Genomic DNA, 19,037 nt, shown 5'->3' with positions numbered 1-19,037 from the left:
ACAACATGTGCTCCTCGTAGTACAACATAGGCTGTTGTGCTATCATAAATGTTTAAGGCATAGAATGCTTACCTATGCCTTGATTTTCCTGGACACAAAGCATCCTTCTTATTTTCAAAGCCATGAAGGACCTTGTATATAACTAAGCGAGGCGACACGACAAAGAATATATCCTGCTCGCTTTTTCTTATTGCAATTAAACGACAGTGGTTGTTAAGGTATATCTGCATTTTTGTAACTATGAATTCGACTTCAAGCATACAACACATAATGACAGAGATAAGGCAATCCTTACCAGATAGACTACTGAATCTCTGCCTGTTCTTACTCATCTTTATTTCAACTGTCGTCCTTTTCTTGATGCATACCTCCACTGTCGTAAAGAATGGTCATTTGAATTTACCGGCTGGACCTAAGCCTCTACCGATCATTGGAAATATCCATCAAATGTTAAATCAACGACCTATCGAAATTATGCAAAAGTGACATAACAAATATGGCACTATGGTCAGCTTTCGGTATGGCCGACAACTGGCAATTAGTATTGGGTCTCTTGATATTGCTCACGACCTGATGAGCAAGCGAGGTGCCATCTACAGCTCCCGTCCGCGATTCAATATTGCATCCGAGATGACTAGCGGACTGAACTCAGCCATCATGCCATATGGCAAGCAGTGGCAGAACCAACATCATATTATGAATTCCATACTTGACACCAGCGCGGTTAATCGATATCGCGTTCTAGAGGACATGGAGAGCAAACAAACACTTTTCGACCTTTTGGCAGCAAGCGACTTTGAAAGCAACATATCTCGCTACGCTGGCAGTATCGTCATGACACTGGGGTATGGTATCCGGTTGGAACACATAAGTAACGAAATCCCCGGAAAACTTCTGCAGATCAACGCAAATCCTTTCGACGCTATTGGCAATGTCTACTATCAGGTGGTAGAACTTTTTCCTTTTCTCGATCGACTACCTTCCTTTTTGGCCCCCTGGAAGCGGAGATGTGCTGATGTAGAACGACAAACCACTGAGTTCCACATGAAACACCTCCAGATAGCTAGGTCAACATCGACCTGGAACTGGGTCCAGGACGCCTTGCAGACCAAGGCTGGGTCTCAGGTTTCGTCCAAAGAACTTGCCTATATCATCGGGACGCTTGAACAAGCTGGTTTTGAAGCCATTCTTACAGTTCTGCGTTTGCTGATAAAGGTCATTGTTCTGCACCCACATTGCTTGCAGGAAGCGCAGCGCCAGCTTGACCAAGTTGTTGGACCAGATCGGCTTCCATCATTTGAAGATCTTCCCCAATTGCCTTATATTAGCGCAATGATAAATGAGGTCATGCGCTGGCAGCCACCGACTCCATTTGCAATTCCTCATGCCACGACCGAGGACGACGAATACATGGGTTACCATATCCCCAAGGGTACAGTCATTATCCCAAATATTTGGGTCATGTCTTTCGACCAGGAAATTTTCCCCGATCCACATGAATTCAAACCGGAGAGATGGATTCAGAATTCAAAACTCGAACATAGTCCGTTTGGATTTGGACGAAGAATCTGCTCAGGGCAGCACCTAGGGTGGAATAGCATTTCCATCCTCATGGCTCGACTGATGTGGGCATACAATATCACCTATGCGTACAAGGACGGGAAACGAATTGACATAGATCCATGGGACATAAAACTCACATTTACTGCCTCGTCACGGCCATTTGATGCCTCATTCCAAGTCCGAAGCCCGGAGAAGCAGGGGATCATAAAAAGAGAGTGGGAAAATGTTTGCAAAGATCCGGTTCAGATATTGGAGGAAATTCGCCCAAAAAAAAGCCATGTGAGGTTGGGTGTTCGTGACTGGAGACTTTCGGTGTTTACAAAAGGATTATGGTGTCTTGTTCCTTTCAATCTGCGCAAAGTAAGAGATCGAAGGCCGCTCAGCTAAAATAGTCTACTACTGTCATAGTCTACTAGAAACTCAGTCTCACTCCAAAAAAAAAAAAAAAAAAAAAAAAAAAAATCAAGTCGCTACGACTGATTTCGGTAGGGACGGACAAAAAGAGAAAAGAATGATAAGAGTGAGATTCGAACTCACGCCCCGTAAACGAGATCAGGAATTTATGCTAAGGTGGACCTTAACCTGACGCCTTAGACCAACTCGGCCATCTTACCAATTCGATGGAGGAGAGTCGGAGTTTTCAATTTATGAACCACAATTAACCTTTGAAGGGGAATGTCACCAGGTGCTCGATGTACTACTACAGTTGGAGCATATTGAGATGCATCTCGTTTAAAGATATGCGGTTAAATATCTGACGGTCAGGAGGGATAAGTACAATGTAATCAATCCACAGCTCTATCTAAGCACTTGAAAGAAATTCAAACTACTGATCTTCATACAATCTACCTACTGTACTGTATTTATTGAAGATTAGACGCGCGGTAAACAACGATGACCTCAGATCCCCTGAAGGCGGACAGCGGGCCAGTCTTTCCCCCCCCAAACTCCCGCCCCCGACCATCCAACCTCCAACGCCAATTACAACCACACCATGTCGAATAAGAAGATCGAACAATGGGAGATTGAGCGGTATTGGGAGATCTTCTCCTCGCTCTCGAATGGCCAGACCCATCTGAACAGTTCGCAAGCCGCCTCGGTGCTGCGCAACAGTGGACTGCGCGATGAGCAGCTGGAGAAGGTCTGGGACATTGCAGATGTGGACGGTGACGGAGAGCTGGACTTTGAGGAATTCTGCGTCGCAATGCGCCTAGTATTCGACCTTGTTAATGGCGTACGTACTGCTCGGACCATACTGTCTGTGGATCAGAAGGAGGAAGCTAACTGGAACGCGCCCAACTGTAGGAGCTCCAAGAAGTCCCCCCAGTGCTGCCAGACTGGCTCGTCCCCGAATCCAAATCACATCTTGTCCAGGCAACGCGGGCATTGCATCGTCCGGAACAGTTTGAGCGGATAGAAGATGAGGACGAATCCCTCGGATTGAAAGACGGCTTTGACTGGTACATGAAGCCTGCCGACAGGACAAAGTACGAGGAGATCTACAACTCCAGCCGAACCCAACGCGGCGATATCACCTGTGAGACTCCCTTGTATTACAAGACTTGCATTGCACGCCCTCGGAGCAAGCTGCTAACCCTATACTTACAGTTGAATCTCTACAACCACTCTACGAGTCCCTCGATGTTCCAGACACCGACGTCCGCTCTGCATGGAACCTCGTCAACCCCTCCGCCTCCCAAGCCATCAATAAAGACGCCACCCTTGCATTCCTCCACATCCTCAACTACCGCCACGAGGGCTTCCGCATCCCGCGCACCATCCCAGCGTCCCTGCGATCCTCCTTCGAAAGCAACCAAATCGACTACCAAATCGATAACAATGCTCGCCCCGCCCAGCGCTGGGGTGCTGACGGCAACCAGGAGACGAGAACCGGGCGCAAGGCCAAGTTCGGCGATACCTACCTGAGCCGACTAGGAGTTGGCGGCAAAGCCTCGTACCAACCCAAGGGCACGGACTTTAGCGAGACAATCCAGGACGAGGAGTGGGAGAAGGTCCGGCTGCGCCGGGAACTTGCTGAGATGGAGGCTAAGCTTCAATCTGCCCGCGAGGCATCCGAGACTCGCCGTGATCGGCCGCGTAATGACGGCCGGCCGAACTGGGTCTTGATCAAGAAGGAGGCGCTCCAGCTTTTGGAGTATAAGGAGCGGGAGCTGCGAGAGCTGCGGGAGGGTGTTGGCCGCTCGAAGGATGGTCAGGATTTGGAACGGGCGCGGGAAGATGTTAAGACTGTGGGCGAGCAAGTTGAGAGTTTGAAGAGTCATTTGGCTCAGCGGCAGGCAACTCTGGCCGATCTGCGCCATGAGATTGAGGAAGAGAGGTCTCGACGCTGAACATTGAACTATTTTTCTGGCTCGTGTTGGCCTGCTTCATTCTAGACACCTTGACCCTTCTCCTCGTTGATCTTCATGTACAGCCATATTCCTGGCGAGGAGCTCCAGGCGCTTGATGGATTCTTTTGTTTATTGTCATTGAGGACAAAGTTAGCAATGCATCTCTAGTGAAATCTAACATCACGTATTGTACAACGGCGTAACTTTCTACCCGACCCATGAGACAGCAAGACAGCAAAAGCCCACGAGAAGCAATCGATACCGTTGAAACGAACACCAAGGGCTGCACAAGACCACCCACCGACAACGACCAACGCCAGAACAAAACAAAACCACCACCGAGCCACCAAACTCGAAAAGGAACCACCATGGAGATAAAAAGCCGGAGGGAGTAGAACCTAGCCTTACGACATCAAAGACTCGCCCGCATCACGCTTAGTTTCGACAGCAACAAAAGCCGGTCCACTCTGCTCGAGACCCTTTTCAGCACGAGCATATGCCTCCTCACTTCGATCGGTAAGGATCCGGAGATCTTCATCCGAAAGAATAGCCGCAGGGTCGGCGCCCGTTTCAAAGCGTTCGAATTCATCTTCACCGAGGACCTTCCTCAGCTCCTCGACATCATGGGCACTACCCGTGTCAAGGAGTGATCGGAATTTGCCCTTCTGGATTACCAGACGCTCGAGGCGGCGTTTGGAATCTGCTTTCTCGAGAAGAGTCTGCTCAACGGTACCCTTAGTCGCGAGTCTGTACACGATCACGGGCTTGGTTTGTCCAATACGGTGCGCTCGGTCCTGAGCTTGGAGATCTTGCTGTGGGTTCCAGTCAGAGTCGAATAGGATAACGGTATCCGCAGAAACGAGGTTAATTCCTTGGCCACCAGCACGAGTACTGAGCAGGAAGATCTTGTGCCTCTTGTCCGTATTGAAAGCCTTGATCTGCGCCTGTCGGTCGGCCTGGGCGATTGCGCCGTCGATTCGGCAGCAGGGCCAGTTCCGTAATTGTGTAGCCCAGTCCTGGAGGATGTCCAGCTGCGTCTTAAATTGGGAGAAGATGAGGATCTTGTGCCCCTTTTTGAAGAGGTAGGGCACTAGGCGGTCAAGAAGAAGCATCTTGCCAGATGCAGACACGAGGGTTTCGTCCACAGTGGAAGATTCGTCCACCCAGGGCCAGTAGAAGTTGTGTGGAGAGTTGCAGGCCAGGCGAGCTTGCATGATGGGATTCATCATCTTCTTTTGGCTGATTTCCTTCTCTGTGAAATTTGTTAGCTGGCGAAGCATGATACATTTTCAGCGACAGTTGCGAACATACTTGCAAGTTTGAGATTGTTTGCCCGCTCAATCTCCTCAAGTTCGGTTTCGTTAGGCTCTTCCGTTTCTTCTTCATCCTCGTCGAGACCTTGTTCAAGCTTGCGCAGTTTTGAATTGAACTCTCGGTCGCTGATATCCTTGTAACTTTGAGGTCCTCGGCGTCGTCGGGCTGAAGAGGTGCCACTGGCTGGCACACTGTCTCTGGCGGTGCGCTGACTCTTGTTGGGCGTCCCTGGTTCATCGCTACTGCGGCGACGCTTCAAGCTGCGTGAGCAAGTAGGGGTAGAGCTCTTAGCAGTGAGACGTTCCAGAGCCTTTCCTTCAAGATACTGACGTCCAGTGCCGCTTAGGATTTCCCTGTAAAGCTCTTTTTGTTCAGGAGTAAGCGGAGCATACAGGATGTACTCGCGCTTCTTCGGAAGAGAATGCTCCACGTCGGTCTTGACACGTCGCAGGAGGAATGGTTTCAGGATGGAGTGCATCGTTGTCACCAAGTTGCGTTTCCGGCGCTCGATGACTTCTGCTTTACCCGAATCATCCAAGATAGAGGAGAAGTCGAACCAGCTCTCAAAGCTCTTCAAATCATTAAACACCTCCGGAAGTAGGAAATGCAATAGTGACCACAGCTCAGATATGTTGTTTTGCAATGGTGTGCCAGTGATGAGTAATCGATTAGCAGAGTTGTATGTCATTAACTCTTTGATGAGCTTGCAATTCATGTTTTTGAGGCGATGGCCCTCGTCCTAGAGAGTCGATTAGTGTTGTCCTTGCCTGCGAGGCAATCTAAACATACCACAACAATGTATCTCCATTGGTATTGCCCAAGGAACTTTGAATCGTTGATGCAAATGTCGTAAGATGTACAAACGATAGGAAAATTCATCTTTCCCTGATCGCTCGGTTTCATGCATTTATTCCGCATAGCCGCACGCTCCTCTTTAGTGCCGTGATAAAGAACAGTCTCAATATCGGGAGTCCACTTCTTGAACTCATCAATCCAGTTGCTGAGGGTACTAAGCGGCGCTGCAATAAGGTAAGGACCCGAGACATTGTTCTCTTTCAAGAAGGCGATCATTGAGATAGATTGTACGGTCTTCCCAAGACCCATCTCATCAGCAAGAATGCCGCAAAGGCCATTCATCCAGAGAGTCTTCATCCACTCCAACCCCTCCAGTTGGTAGGTGCGCATCTTGCCGCCGGTTACCAGAGCTGGCTGCTGGGTGGCGACAAGCTCCTGCCCACCAAGAGCAGTTGGATTGGCCTCGTAGTCCTCTGCAGCCTGTTCAAGTGCCTCTTGAACGGTGGGATTGTCCTCGTCGACCTTGACATCGGCTTTCTGGAAATAGCTGGATATTGTGCTCCCATTGGGGCCACTCTTTCGAGGACGGCCCCGTTTCTTCCCCGCGGCTGGTTCATTTCCGGCAGAGATATCCTCAGTCATGGGTTCCTCTTTGGCTGTATTCCGGGTTTCTCGCCGTGCGCTAGTTGTGGGTTTTGGTTTCGGCTTCTGCTCGGTGGCCACTCGTTTCTGGGTTGCAGCCCGTTGTCTAGCCTCCTCTTGTTGTTTCTTCATCTTCTCCGACATGATAGCGACAAAAACCTGCCAACAGAGAAACGTTAGCTGTCAGCTCTCGAAAGGCGGGTTACATATTGGCTGCAGCTTACCGAGCTAGTCTTGAGAAGATGCATCAGGGCCTTTGCCTTGGTGTCCATGCCTTCTGTGTCGTCCACATCTTCTGTCGCCCCTGTCGAATCACCACCCACCGTGCCTTTGCCTTTCTCTCTATCTTCAAGATTTTCCAAATCTGTTTCCTTCTCCAAGGTTTCTTTCGAGTCTTGATCGAGAGGCTCGGTCATCGGGGAGGATGGCACGGTCGACTCGGGCTGAATCGTCCCAGCCCGCGAATCGGTGGGCGTAATGGGCGAGTCTACTGCAGACATTGCGAGTAGAGACAAGTTCTTCAACAATAGTAAACGAGTGGTCGCGAAAGACACTGAGGAGGTAAGAAAGAGGGTGTAAAGGAGTGTGTGTTAGATCTCGATCCAGGAGAGGTCAGACGTCATTCCCAGGGGTGAGAATTCGTCAAAAACCAGATTCTTTGGGAGAGATGAAAAAAACGACAACACTCCAAATGACGCCCACGGCGCTTCTGCCACAATATCCTGCAATACCGCGAATCTTGATGGGAGTTGGATGTACTCTCGATGAGTACTTGACTTCCGAGACGAATCTACGCGTGTCTGACGCGGGTTTTCGCGTCAAGCGCACGGACCAAGTTTAATCGAATCAAAGCGGATCTACAACTTCCCCATTCATACAAAGACTAGGCGATGAGTACATACAAATAGATTTCATGGCTAACATTACAATAGGTTGGAACAGATATTTCCCCCCAGATCCACTCCATCTAGATCGACAGAACAAAATTGCGGGCTTCCAAACAACTCCATCATCCGAATCACATATCAAAAGACCTAAACCACCACGGTTCCTTGACGAACATGCGTCCGTAAAGATGAGGCCAACATGGTCTCAGACGGAAAGTCGATAGATCCCGAACAATCAAAGCCTGTAAATCAACAACGAGTAGACGGACAGAAGGCATATCGCCACCCATATGAACTTCACACTGTACACTCTCCGACTCAAAGGATTACTCTCATCGCCGCTCACTTTTGCTTCCCTCGCCGTTCATTACTGGCAAGCAGAAGATCACTCCATGTCCACATCAGCGTCCCGAGAACGTGGGTAGGCTTTGGCTCTCAAAAGTGGGCGGTACGACCCATTGAACTGCATGGCCTCCTCCACCAACGCGTCCTGGTCAATTTCGTCGAGCTCTGAGTTCTCCTCGTGCTCGACATCGGGGTGTGCGTCATAGCTCAGAAGGAGCTTCTGGCAATCATTGGCCAATCTCGCATACCGGGCCTCCATCTTCTGCTCCCAGGTTCCCTCGGCAATGTCGCGGGCCGTGAAGGGAAGAGATTTTACGGCAGCAGCTTCCCTCTCGGCCTCAGCCTCGCGCTTGACTCTCTCAATTCGCTGATTGAACCGGAATTGAGCAACTGCCGGTTCTGGTAGCGCGGGCCCAGTCTCTTTCGCCATGAGAGTAGCCGCATCCTCCTCGCCCAACGCCAATTGCAATCTTCTCTCACGAGCAAGGTGGACTTGGTCCTCGTCAGGTTGAGTGATGAAGAGCTGCTCCCAGTCATCCCAATGCTTTTGCACATCTTGAATTGGGTGTTGCTCCTGAGCAGGCGGGACAATCGAACCAGCCTGGCCGAAATTGTTGAGGAAGGCTGTCTTTGCCCCTGAAGACAAATGCTTTACAGGACCGATATTCATTGGCATGGCTGAAGGCCCCTCGATTGTCGTGAGAGGATAACTCCACTTGACACGCTTGGTCAGAGGTTCCTCATCTTCGTCAGGACGCATTGTTCCTGCGCCACAGTTCCAGTCTCCGGCCAACTTCTGAGGTAGGCCTCGCTCGTTCAGGAAACGCCAAGCTGTGCGTAGGTCTCCGCTCTTGCACTGCAGTAACTTCTGGTTCGGGTCTTTCATGATATTCTTTTGATGTTCCTTAGAAGTTCTGCCGAGAATGCCATCCTCTGGCACAGTCCGATCATTGCTGTAATCCATATTCAACAGAGTTTGGAGCTGTTCCTCCCTCATTTCCTTCAGCTGTTCGTCCTCGTGCTCAGTAGCCTTGTGGAATCGGTTCAGGTACTCTTTGGTTCTTCTTGCTTGCTTTAGAGTCAGACCAAGCTTATTCACAGCTTCCTCCCAGGTATCATGCTCCAAAAGGTTATCCATGATCTCCGCTCGGAGTGACGGAGTCAGGTCTCCCCATTGAGGAACAGGAGGCTTTTTCTCAGTGATGATTTCAAGGTCGCTGTCTGAAAAGTCCATCTCTGGTCGATTTGCAAGACTCAAGCCATATGAATTAGCTGGTTCTTTTTGTCCGTCGCTAGCCATGGTTGCCATGTTTCTCATATAGACCGGGTTGAACACAGTGTTGCTGGCTTCCCAGTCCACATTGACTCCCCTAGGTGCTTCATATTCGACCTCAGATGTATTGACATTGACCCGATCCTGGCTTGCTTGCCCCCGCTTGGTTGTCTTCGGCTTGGATGGCTTCTGGCTTGCTGGCTCCTTGTCTGCTGGCTGCTTAACATCCGGAGCATCATTCTGACCACTGATTCTGAAGATCGGTTCTGAGTGATAGGACTCGCGAGGGAGAGGCTCAAGACCTTGAAGGCGTCTCTCACGGTCTTCCTTGGCACGACGCAAGTGTCCTTCTCTAGTGCCAGTGGGTATCGGTTGGCCAATCGTTGGGAGGCTTGGGAACGCCGCCGGTGGAAGGTTAGGATCGAATGGGGGGATGAACGGTTTCACGGGGCCTTTCTTCTTGGGCTGAGGGGGTGGTGGTTGGTACTCCACACCAGCCTTTGCAGTGCGGGCTTTTCGAATACGCTTGAGAAGTTCTTCCTGCGTCAGGACTTCCTCATCGTTCTCAGGAGGCCCGGCTCCGCGGACGGAGGACCGCGGCTTTTTCTTGTTGTTGGTCTTTTTCTTGGTCATTCTGACTCTCCTCACGTTAGACGCTGCGAGGTTCGGCTGTGGGACGTTGATTCTTCACAGGATCAGTTTGAACTGTTCAAAAAAAGGATCAACGGCTGGACTTTTTTTCTGAAGATGACGCGTGAAAAATACAGATGAAGATGGTAGGGAACGGTGAGCGAAATGTACAGCAGTCAATACCTTCCCACTGAGAGGCAGCAAGAGGCCGGTACCTCAAGTCGCCTCTCAAGTGAGAGATGTGTTGAACTAGAGACGCAGTATGCGAGGTTTCGCAAAGGTATTCGGCTTGGCGAAGAGAAAGAGAGACTGTAAAGATGCGAGATAAAACAGATACAAGATAGTTGGAAGAGGAGGGGATTGTGAAAAAAGATGGTAGAGGGAGATGGAGAAGAGGAAGCAAAAGAGAGTGAGAGGAAGAAGTTGCTGTTGCTGGTGTAGATGGAGGACCTCGCGTCAATCTGCCTCAGAGCAACACATGCATACCCCACGAAAGTGGGTATCGAAGACAAACCAGTCTACTGATTTCAGCTCTTTCCTTGGTACGGATATTACAGAATATGATTGACATTTATGGCTGATATTTCAATAATAATGATGAATCTGAAGCATCGGATGGGTATTTGAGTCGACGACGACCAGAGCCATACATAGGAGACCTCCACCCTCTAGAACAATCACAGCGAAAAATGAGAAAGCCACCACAAATCCATATCGACACAGAAGTCCATATTACCGGACATGAATTAGACCCCGTGACCCCCATTCTACCCTCGTGAAATCCGTCAGACGTAGCAGGGAATGAGACGAATGCTGCCGAGATGTAGAAATAGAGTATTCGGCCTCGCATATGGAAAATTGTTCTAAGCTACTCGATCCTGGAACGGTGCGCGCGGCATTCGGTCCATGGATGAATGGCCCTCGTCATCGATGTCCATGTCAACATCAGTCATGTCAGATTCGTACTCCTGTCGATCTGCAAAGCTTCGTTTCTTTGCAAGTAGGACATGCGGAACAGGAGGAGGCGCAAGAGTCGCAGCTCCACTTTTGATGTTGGCATGCTTTGCACTTTCGACGTCACGTTTGGCCGTCAGGATGGACTCGAAGGCAGCGAGAATGCGTTTCATGGGATCTTCAATAGAGACACAAAATCGATGCTGCTGAACTGCGTATGCGGCACGGACAGCATCCAGATTGAGCATGACCATGATGTAAGCAATGGCCACACAGGCCGAGCGCTCATTTCCCGATTCACAGAAGACGAGAACCTTCTTCTTGTGCGATGAGTCGTTGGTCACCGAAGAGCTCAAGCGAGGGTGGTTGTTCTCGTCCACTCCCGCGAGATGATCGTTGATTCTGCGAATGGCCCGAGGGAACGCGGAAATCAATTCTTGGTTGTCAAGCACGTCAATCGTGTCGGCCTGAATACCGAGCTGGGCAGCAGCCTTGTCTCCAGACACGAGTCGTGCCTGAGCGGACTGGCGACTGCGGATCGCGAGAAGCAAAGTGAAGCCCTGGCTGCGGAGTTGCTCCAGGTCCCGGAGACATGAATATGGCCCAAGGGACAAGAACGGAAGGATAGGCTGAGGCTCGCGGCGCATCTCGTAGGTCCATTGTGAGTGGTTGAAGCGGCGCGTGAGCCCATCAAGATACGCGAGGTTGAAGAATCCTGGGCAGATGAAGTCGCCGTCAGCAAATTGGTGCGTTGCCCGGTTGAAGATCTTGTTGTCGACCACCACCGTGTCGTTGTCATCATCAGGCTGCCCAAGGCCAAAGTAGCCTAATGCTGGATTCAGACCAGCGCCAGGAGGGTATTTCGGGGCGGAGGTGTACTCCTGTGTGCGGACATAGTGCGATTCTAAATCGTGGGACATTGGCACTTCGGCTGATGGAAGAAATTTAGACATGATGACTGGCATGTCCTGCTATGCTGGACATGTGTGGCTGTTGAAAGAGGTGGAGATTGCCTCTCAGCAACGCTGAAAGAAAAGAAGAAGACTGAGGAGCTTTACTCCGCAGAGCAGCTTGGGAATCAGTGAAAAGTGGAACAGCCCTCCACATGCCCAACGTGCTAGAGCAAGCCTGCCTTCACCGGCGCATGGCCCTCACGGAGTGGCTTCAATTTTGGAACCAAGAAGTCTCGAAGAGAGTATTTGTGGCCTCAGTAGGTTTATGAGTTTTTTGGACCAGCGCACCACGCATTGAAAGAGTACCCCACCATTGAGACCAGAGATGAGGTTGATTTAACCTACACGGGGACGCGGTTGCGAGATTATGTAAGACACTGAGCCGCATGCGGATGGAGTTCCACAGTAGACGACAACATTCCCAACCCGTACTCATGCATTCAGCTCCTTGTCTCCAATTTGTTGTTTGACTTACTGAAATTTTCAACAATATTTGGCAGTAAAAATAGATGCCATGTTAGCCTCAGGATTATAGGAAAAATGATACTCGCGTCTCATGGCGTTAAACCAGCAGCAGACTCCGCCAGGTGCAACATATCAAGATGAAAGAGAACAAAACTAGATGGGGAACAAAAGGCGGAAAACCGGAAACATCGAGAGCTGTGCCATTCACACGGGCTTTTTGTGCCGGTGAAATCCACTCCATTAGCAATTTGCTAACTAGACTCGACGATCATAGGGAGAGCAGTATGATGATTGAATTGATAGAATGCCACGCAGCCGGCCGACCACGACTGAATGGATTCGTACAAATCCTTGACAATGCAACTTTCTCTGGCAGCTCATATGCCATAATATTGCCATACTCTTGATCCAAACCATAACTTTAACAGACTGCATATCACCCATCACAGGGTCATCATTCGAAAAGCAAGGCAAGAATTATATTCAAAAAGCAAAAAAGAAGACCAAATCTGGGTCGCCCAGGTGGAGCATTGGCCCCGGCCACCCGCTAACTCCGCCCACGCCCAACTGACAATCAGGTAATTAAACTCGACGATCAAAGGGAGAGCGATATCGATTAGGCGAATGCATCGACGCTACTCGGATTCGAATACCTCCCACTCGCCAGAGGTGTGCGTGACCTAGTGTTTTACTACTAGGCTACTAAGGGGTCTTCTTGATAGATTCTCCGAGAAGTGACTCTTAACCCATCCTAAGCAAACAGATAGCGTGAGTTCGATTCCTACTCCGTTCTCTATAATTTATGTGGGTCTTGTCCTGTCGTACTGGCGGAGTCTTGGTAACATTAATTAAGTCTGAGTCATATATTTCCCGTCTTACAAGCTAAATAACTTGATTCTATCCTGTGATGTTAAGAGAATAGAAATTTTAGATACAGAGCAGCTATAGTAGCGGAGGCCTGGAGGGTCAAGATGATAAGTCTACTAGAAAAAGATTGACTCTTGAAAAAGCTCATTCTAATTCCTATCATTATTCTTTTAAATTCAAAATACCTAGTAGTCAAATAGTTTTATCAGTTTCTCTCTCAATATACTCTAGGCACGTCATTGATACAGCGAATACGTAAATTTGGAAGCCCAAAACACCAGAGACCCAGATATCACCCCAACCCACGGACGATCAATATCAGTCGTGTTACGCATACCATAACGTGAGGGAAGCTACGCTACCGAGAACATAACCACTCTGCCGTACCATATACTCACTCACACAGCATTGACATTACTTAGAATCAAATCCAACAAATACAAATAATAAAAATAAAAAGAAGACGGAACCGGGCCGCCCAGGTGGAGCATTGGCCCTGGTCACCCGCTAACTCCGCGCAACTGACCATCAGATAATAAACTCGACGACCAAAGGGAGAACAACAAGATTAGGCGAGTGAATCGATGCCACCCAGTTCCCACTCGCCAGAGGTGTGCGGTAAACCTAGTTCTTTATCACTAGATTACCAAGGGGTCTTCTTGAGATTTTGGAACTGGAAGTGGCCCTTAACCTGTCCAAGGCAAACAAAAATGGCACAAGTTCGATCCTCGCTGTCTCCACTCTGTGCGGGTCTTTTTGTGGCCTACTCAAGGCTGATAATGATTTGTTGATTCTGTTCTCGAGGCAAGTACCCCACAGTGTTGATTTTGATATTGGTTAGAGATATTTACCGCTCAGCCAAGTTGGTCCCAACGATGACACCTGAAGCATCTTGACATGCGAACAACACCGCAAGAGTACGGTTTATACCTCTGCACCACTCTCCATCCATATTTCGGCAATATATCCATCCACAAGCATCCATTCTGACCTTCCTATTATGAGCGTGCCATGCTTCCATCTGAGTACCACAGAGAACCATATCATCGATAACATGCAGTCAGAAGCATACTCAGAGGGCGTCTTGATCATCTCAAGCTATAGTTTAATCCCCATGACAACTCTCTCGACAGTTTGTGCTAACTTCTTTTGATTCTGCAGTAGGATAGCTCCATCTTACTTGATACTCGAGTCATGAACCGACACGCTAGGCACAGCCTTGCATGTCATATGTCCTGCATGCGCAGAGAAACCCGCGGTGTCTGTATCTCCGTAGTGCCCGGAGTGGTAACACCCTGGACAATCCACAAACTGTATAGTCCATGCTGACACTCTACCTATCCCACCTCAGCCACCCGGCCCATCGCGCATAACACCGCCGACAAACCCGCAAGTCAAACCACCTGGATTACAAATACCCCCCGAGACTCATTCTATCCATTCCACCGAACACCGGATATCCGACCAGCTAACTCCGAGCCGCACCCACCTCTACCCGTGACTCGCGATCTCATCAAAGCCCATGATGACCATGACGAAGCCGCCATCAAACATGACTCATTCGTATCCCGGGTCTCCGGCGGCAGCCTCGACTGAATCGGGTGCCCGCGGACGGAGTCCAAGTCCACCATGAGGCTCATGCGCCGCTAGGCGGGATTACTAGATGGGGGCGGCGGGAAGCTCAGGGTCTGGACGGAATGGAATGGATGGCCTTAGGCCCCAGAGGGTGGTTTCTGGGGGCCTCAGGTGCCGATGGTTGCCTGGCGCGGTGTGGCTGGGGAATTCTGGCCCCCATTTTTGAGGATCGACGGATCTGCGGATGCCTTGTTTGCGAGGCTGCGAGGTACGAGGTATACGGGCCAGGGCTGTGGGAGGCAATACGAGATGCAATGTATTTTGATGTTCAAGCTGGTATTCATTAGAAACTATTGAGGGGAGATTGGGAAGTGGACGACTGGGGGCTGCGAAGACTAAGAACAGAGTAGGTTGGAAATGGCTGAGGAGTTTAGCAAATAATAGCTTGGGAATAGAAAACTAAGACAATAGTAAACCTGGGTATACACCTCATCGAAAGAAACCGCCTGACCCATTGAAAGCCAATGTCAAGCAAAACGCCTTAGTGCCCTAACAGCTAGCTTGACGGTCATCGACCCCGGCCATCGTCAACAAACCCAGATGCAGTAGACATGGTGAACTAGGGGGAGCAGAAACGACGAATAAAGAACAAAGCAAATATTTCAGACCTCTGTTTGAGAGGAGGAACGCCCATAGAATGCAAGAAACAACGTCACGCGAAGAGAGGGCCATCCCGGATAATTAAGTGGTAGAGTAGAGAGGTGTGGGTCTTAAAGAGGAGCAGCAGCCTGCGGTGCGGGGGGTGGCATCGCTTGCGTAAGCTGAGGGTCGTGTTCGGGCACAGGCGGCTGAGGGAGGGCTTGCTGGAGATCAGCGACGATGCGCTCTAGTTGCTCCAGACGGCGATCTTTCTCCTGGACCTCGCGACGCAGTCGCTTGACTTCGTTGTGAAGATCATCGCCGTTCTCGTCGGGATCGGGAAGGTCGCCGTTGGGCGATTCGTCGTGTCTGCGCTTGAGACCAGTGGCTGGGAGCGAGTTGGCGCGAACGCCCTCCAGCTCGCTGGCGCGTTCCCATGGCATATCAACAAGGATGGAGCCCGTTGGGCCCTCATCCGTGTGCATGTGGCGACGGCGCAAGTGCTCTCGGAGATTTTCCTGGCGCGTGAACCCGTTACCGGTGCTGCGGTTGCAATCGGCATATGGACACATCAAGGGCTTCTTCGCGTCGTTGTTCTTCTTGTGCACTTCGCGCTGGTGGCGCAGGAGGCCACCCGAGTAGGTGAAGCCCTGGATCTTGTCGCAGCCAGGTTCATAGCATTTGTAGGGGCGATCGTGTTTATCCATGTGTTTACTAGTAAAAATCGAGTCAGTATAAGGAACCACCAGCAACAACACCAGGAAAGGACATAAAATACTTACTTCCATTCACAAGGACGGCGGAAAGTAGGCGGCGCAGCCTGACAGTCGGTGTGGTCGCAGTAGATTTGGCCTTCGGCGTTCTTGGGAGGATCGCGGGCGCGTCGGACAGAGAGGCGCGGGCGCGCACTCTCCATGGGATAACTGAGGGCAACAGCTTGTTCGTTCATTCTGGCAATTGAAGAGAGAGACTCTGTGGCCGAGGCAAGGGCAGAGGCAACAGTAACTCCGTGTGGAGCTTCACTTCGTGGACTAGGATAGTCAGATCCGTCGCCCATAGTATCGTGTCGACCCCACACCAACTGATGAGCGGATTTGTAGTGGAATAGAGATACCGGCAAGGACGCGTCCACCGATCACTCACAACCACACTGGGAGTCGATTTGTAGGGGAGGGGAAAAATTAAGCAGAAACAATTCCTGAGGAGCAGGAAAGGTGAGGATTCAAATAAATTAACCGAAGTCGAGAGGAAAAGATGATGGGCGCAGGTGTTGGGGTAGGGTATATGGGAAGAAGAGAAAGTGCCCAAATTTTCGGGTGTCAAGGCATCCGCCCCCTTTTATACCTAAGGCCGCCCGCTTCCGTCAAAGAACCGCCACTGTGGCGCAGGATTACCGCGCTTCTCGGAGTTTCTGTTCGTCCACGACAGTTTCCCGGAGTTACCGATCAGCTGAAGAGGGGTCTCTGGAGTATTGTTCAGCAAGGCAAATTCGTCACTGGACCGGAGATCATCTATATACTAATGTGCATGGATGCAGGCGCCGCCCAGGGGAATGCGTTGGCCTTTTAATGCTTTCTTGCTTTGGGCCCTCTCTCTCATCAGCGCACCCTGGCTTAAGTGTGGCCACACTGACAACTCCCTCTTCTGGAGCACTGTTGTCCAGAATGACTCATACAATCAAGAGTGTCCCTCCGACCACCGCCATAGCGGCTTCACTGCGTACCAATTAAATTTGCCTTGTTTCGCTTCGATCGCCCCAGTCTTGGGTCTCCAGTGTCTACACAAATCAAGTCAGGCAGCCATCCTGGTAGGAGGAGACTTGCGGGCCGGCGAGGAAGCCTGTGAAGCCTGCTACTGCTGCACTTCGGCCCAGAAAGATCGCCACTATTGGTGCCTTATAAATCTACAGTGCACTCTGGATGGGGCCCTACGGAGTCGCCTATGGAATACCTGCGGCGTCTCCTACAGGGTGGTCAGTCTATGGCATTATGCAGTGCCTGTACTTTGATGTGGCGGTGATGCCCTGCATAGTCACGGGACTGTGGATCGCCATGATGTAGGTAGATCACGTGGAAGTGTTAGATAAGCAAGGTAAGGCAGAGGCAGTGCTGGACTGAAAAAGGCTCCTGACTGGCTCTTGCTGCTTGCATCTCTAGGCTGCAGAATATTAGAGCTTTCCCTCGTGGCGTCTGCTATCTAAAGATAGCATAGAGACTGATCGACATACAGAGTGCTTGCGAATCTTCAGGCGAAGCACCTTATTCAAAGTCAAATTGCATTAAACTAACTTGCCGAATATCCATGGCAGTGGCTGTGAATCCTCCAGTTCTTGATCACGGCAGGCTACAACAATATACACAAATCGCAAGAGAAGAATCTTCGCAAGGGATTCCCAGACAAGATTGTCAAACATCGAACAAGCTCCGTCAAATCATGTACATCTCACCGCCGAATTATGAGACCGTCATAGTTTCAGCGCATCGCCCCGCGGCCTCCGTAGCTGATCCAATACCCATCGAATCTCGCCCGCAACTATATCCGGCCGTATCAAATGCACGTTATGTCCACAATCTGGTATATGCACCAGATGCGTGGTCGTGGACAGTTGGAGCTGTTCCTCCTTCAGCTCCCTGTCTATCGCCTCCCATCGATCCAGGAGATCCCGGAACGCTCGTTGCTGCTGTGGCGTCCCATTGCCCACCTCAACACCCTTCTCGTAGATACGTTCATAGTCCCTAGCGCCATTACAGCGAATCACACTTACCGGGCGATTCCCCATCGCCCGATTATGAAACTGCTTCTTATCCGCAAGTGTATGGCAAACGCCCACATACGAATCAACCTCGACCTGTGCTGCGGCTGCACCGCGCGCAATATCGATGGCTCGATTTCTCCATCCATCTCTTGAAAGTTTCGAGTCTGCTCGTAGACCCGTAATCTGCGCCACTTTGAGATCCCCAAGCACCGCATTGATATTGGGATCCGGAAGCTGAAAATAGTCACATTGTCGCTCGGTGGAGGCATCCGCAAGTACGATTCCGACAACCTCGTCATTGTACAGATGTAGAAACTCGCGAGAAACGATAGCACCGTAAGAGTGGGCGACTAGAACCAACGGCGAGCGCAAATTTGTCGCTTCGAGAAGGCTGTGTAGTTCCTCGGCGGCCGTAACGGCCGTAGTAGCCGCGAGATGTATGGATCTTGCTAAGCTCGTTCTCGGCTCACTGCGACCGAGCCCGGTACGATCGTAGAACAGGATCCGAGAGAACGAAGATACGAGGAGTGAGAGGGCCGTGTAAGAGGACGCGACATCTCCTGCGCCTGCGAGAACCACGATGAGTGGATCTTCGGGTGTGCGGGGAGGTCCACTGATTGAGGTATACAGACAATGGGTACCAATTGACACCATTGCCGAGCCTGTGTCTCTTGTCCAGTCTTGAGGCGCAGTTTTCATAGTGTATGGTTGATCAAATGTTTGATAAAGCAGGCGGTAGTCTGGCCTCGTATACAGTCGTATAGATCCACGTCAAGCGGAACTGCGGGGTAGAACGTTTAGCCTCGAAGGGAGCCTCATTGCTGGAGGTCAGCATATCTGGGTCTACACCGCGGGTATGCCTGAGACCTCTAGCATTGCTTGGCGCTAGTATTTCCCCTTCAAGCTGATGCGACTCGATCTTTCTTACTACGCCAAGTAATTGGACAAAAAATACCAGACAAGACAAAACTTGATTCCTTTTGGTCCAATATACCAAAGGCCGTATCATTCCACAAAAGTCTCTCAGCC

General features: G+C 50.4%; 7 protein-coding genes across 7 annotated transcripts; 2 read left to right on the top strand and 5 right to left on the bottom strand.

Annotated features, from left to right (window-relative positions):
* Positions 1-504: 504 nt before the first annotated feature.
* Positions 505-1,950, top strand: N7458_007155 (cytochrome P450; the record flags this gene model as incomplete). Its single annotated transcript, XM_056910537.1, has 1 exon — positions 505-1,950. One exon carries the CDS (start codon positions 505-507, stop codon positions 1,948-1,950), a length of 1,446 nt encoding a protein of 481 aa, XP_056766241.1.
* Positions 1,951-2,557: 607 nt separating this feature from the next.
* Positions 2,558-3,914, top strand: end3 (cytoskeletal adaptor protein SagA; the record flags this gene model as incomplete). The annotated part of the gene is made up of 3 exons (XM_056910536.1): positions 2,558-2,797; positions 2,869-3,100; positions 3,172-3,914. 3 exons carry the CDS (start codon positions 2,558-2,560, stop codon positions 3,912-3,914), a joined length of 1,215 nt encoding a protein of 404 aa, XP_056766240.1.
* A 404-nt stretch (positions 3,915-4,318) lies between these two features.
* On the bottom strand, positions 4,319-7,165 carry N7458_007153 (putative SNF2 family helicase/ATPase PasG; the record flags this gene model as incomplete). Its single annotated transcript, XM_056910535.1, has 4 exons — positions 4,319-5,166; positions 5,226-5,967; positions 6,018-6,824; positions 6,890-7,165. 4 exons carry the CDS (start codon positions 7,163-7,165, stop codon positions 4,319-4,321), a joined length of 2,673 nt encoding a protein of 890 aa, XP_056766239.1.
* Positions 7,166-7,937: 772 nt separating this feature from the next.
* On the bottom strand, positions 7,938-9,803 carry N7458_007152 (uncharacterized protein; the record flags this gene model as incomplete). The annotated part of the gene is made up of 1 exon (XM_056910534.1): positions 7,938-9,803. One exon carries the CDS (start codon positions 9,801-9,803, stop codon positions 7,938-7,940), a length of 1,866 nt encoding a protein of 621 aa, XP_056766238.1.
* Positions 9,804-10,663: 860 nt separating this feature from the next.
* Positions 10,664-11,674, bottom strand: N7458_007151 (dual specificity protein phosphatase family protein; the record flags this gene model as incomplete). Its single annotated transcript, XM_056910533.1, has 1 exon — positions 10,664-11,674. The coding sequence occupies one exon, from the start codon at positions 11,672-11,674 to the stop codon at positions 10,664-10,666; it is 1,011 nt and encodes a 336-aa protein (XP_056766237.1).
* A 3,710-nt stretch (positions 11,675-15,384) lies between these two features.
* N7458_007150 (putative C2H2 transcription factor) lies at positions 15,385-16,310 on the bottom strand (the record flags this gene model as incomplete). The annotated part of the gene is made up of 2 exons (XM_056910532.1): positions 15,385-15,967; positions 16,036-16,310. 2 exons carry the CDS (start codon positions 16,308-16,310, stop codon positions 15,385-15,387), a joined length of 858 nt encoding a protein of 285 aa, XP_056766236.1.
* Positions 16,311-17,717: 1,407 nt separating this feature from the next.
* Positions 17,718-18,707, bottom strand: N7458_007149 (alpha/beta fold hydrolase; the record flags this gene model as incomplete). Its single annotated transcript, XM_056910531.1, has 1 exon — positions 17,718-18,707. One exon carries the CDS (start codon positions 18,705-18,707, stop codon positions 17,718-17,720), a length of 990 nt encoding a protein of 329 aa, XP_056766235.1.
* Positions 18,708-19,037: the final 330 nt, after the last annotated feature.

The sequence above is a fragment of the Penicillium daleae genome, assembly GCF_028827525.1.
Source record: "Penicillium daleae strain IBT 16125 chromosome Unknown utg000006l_segment0_segment0, whole genome shotgun sequence".
NCBI classification, from domain to species: domain Eukaryota; kingdom Fungi; phylum Ascomycota; class Eurotiomycetes; order Eurotiales; family Aspergillaceae; genus Penicillium; species Penicillium daleae.
This window is presented reverse-complemented; position numbering and strand designations above follow the sequence as displayed.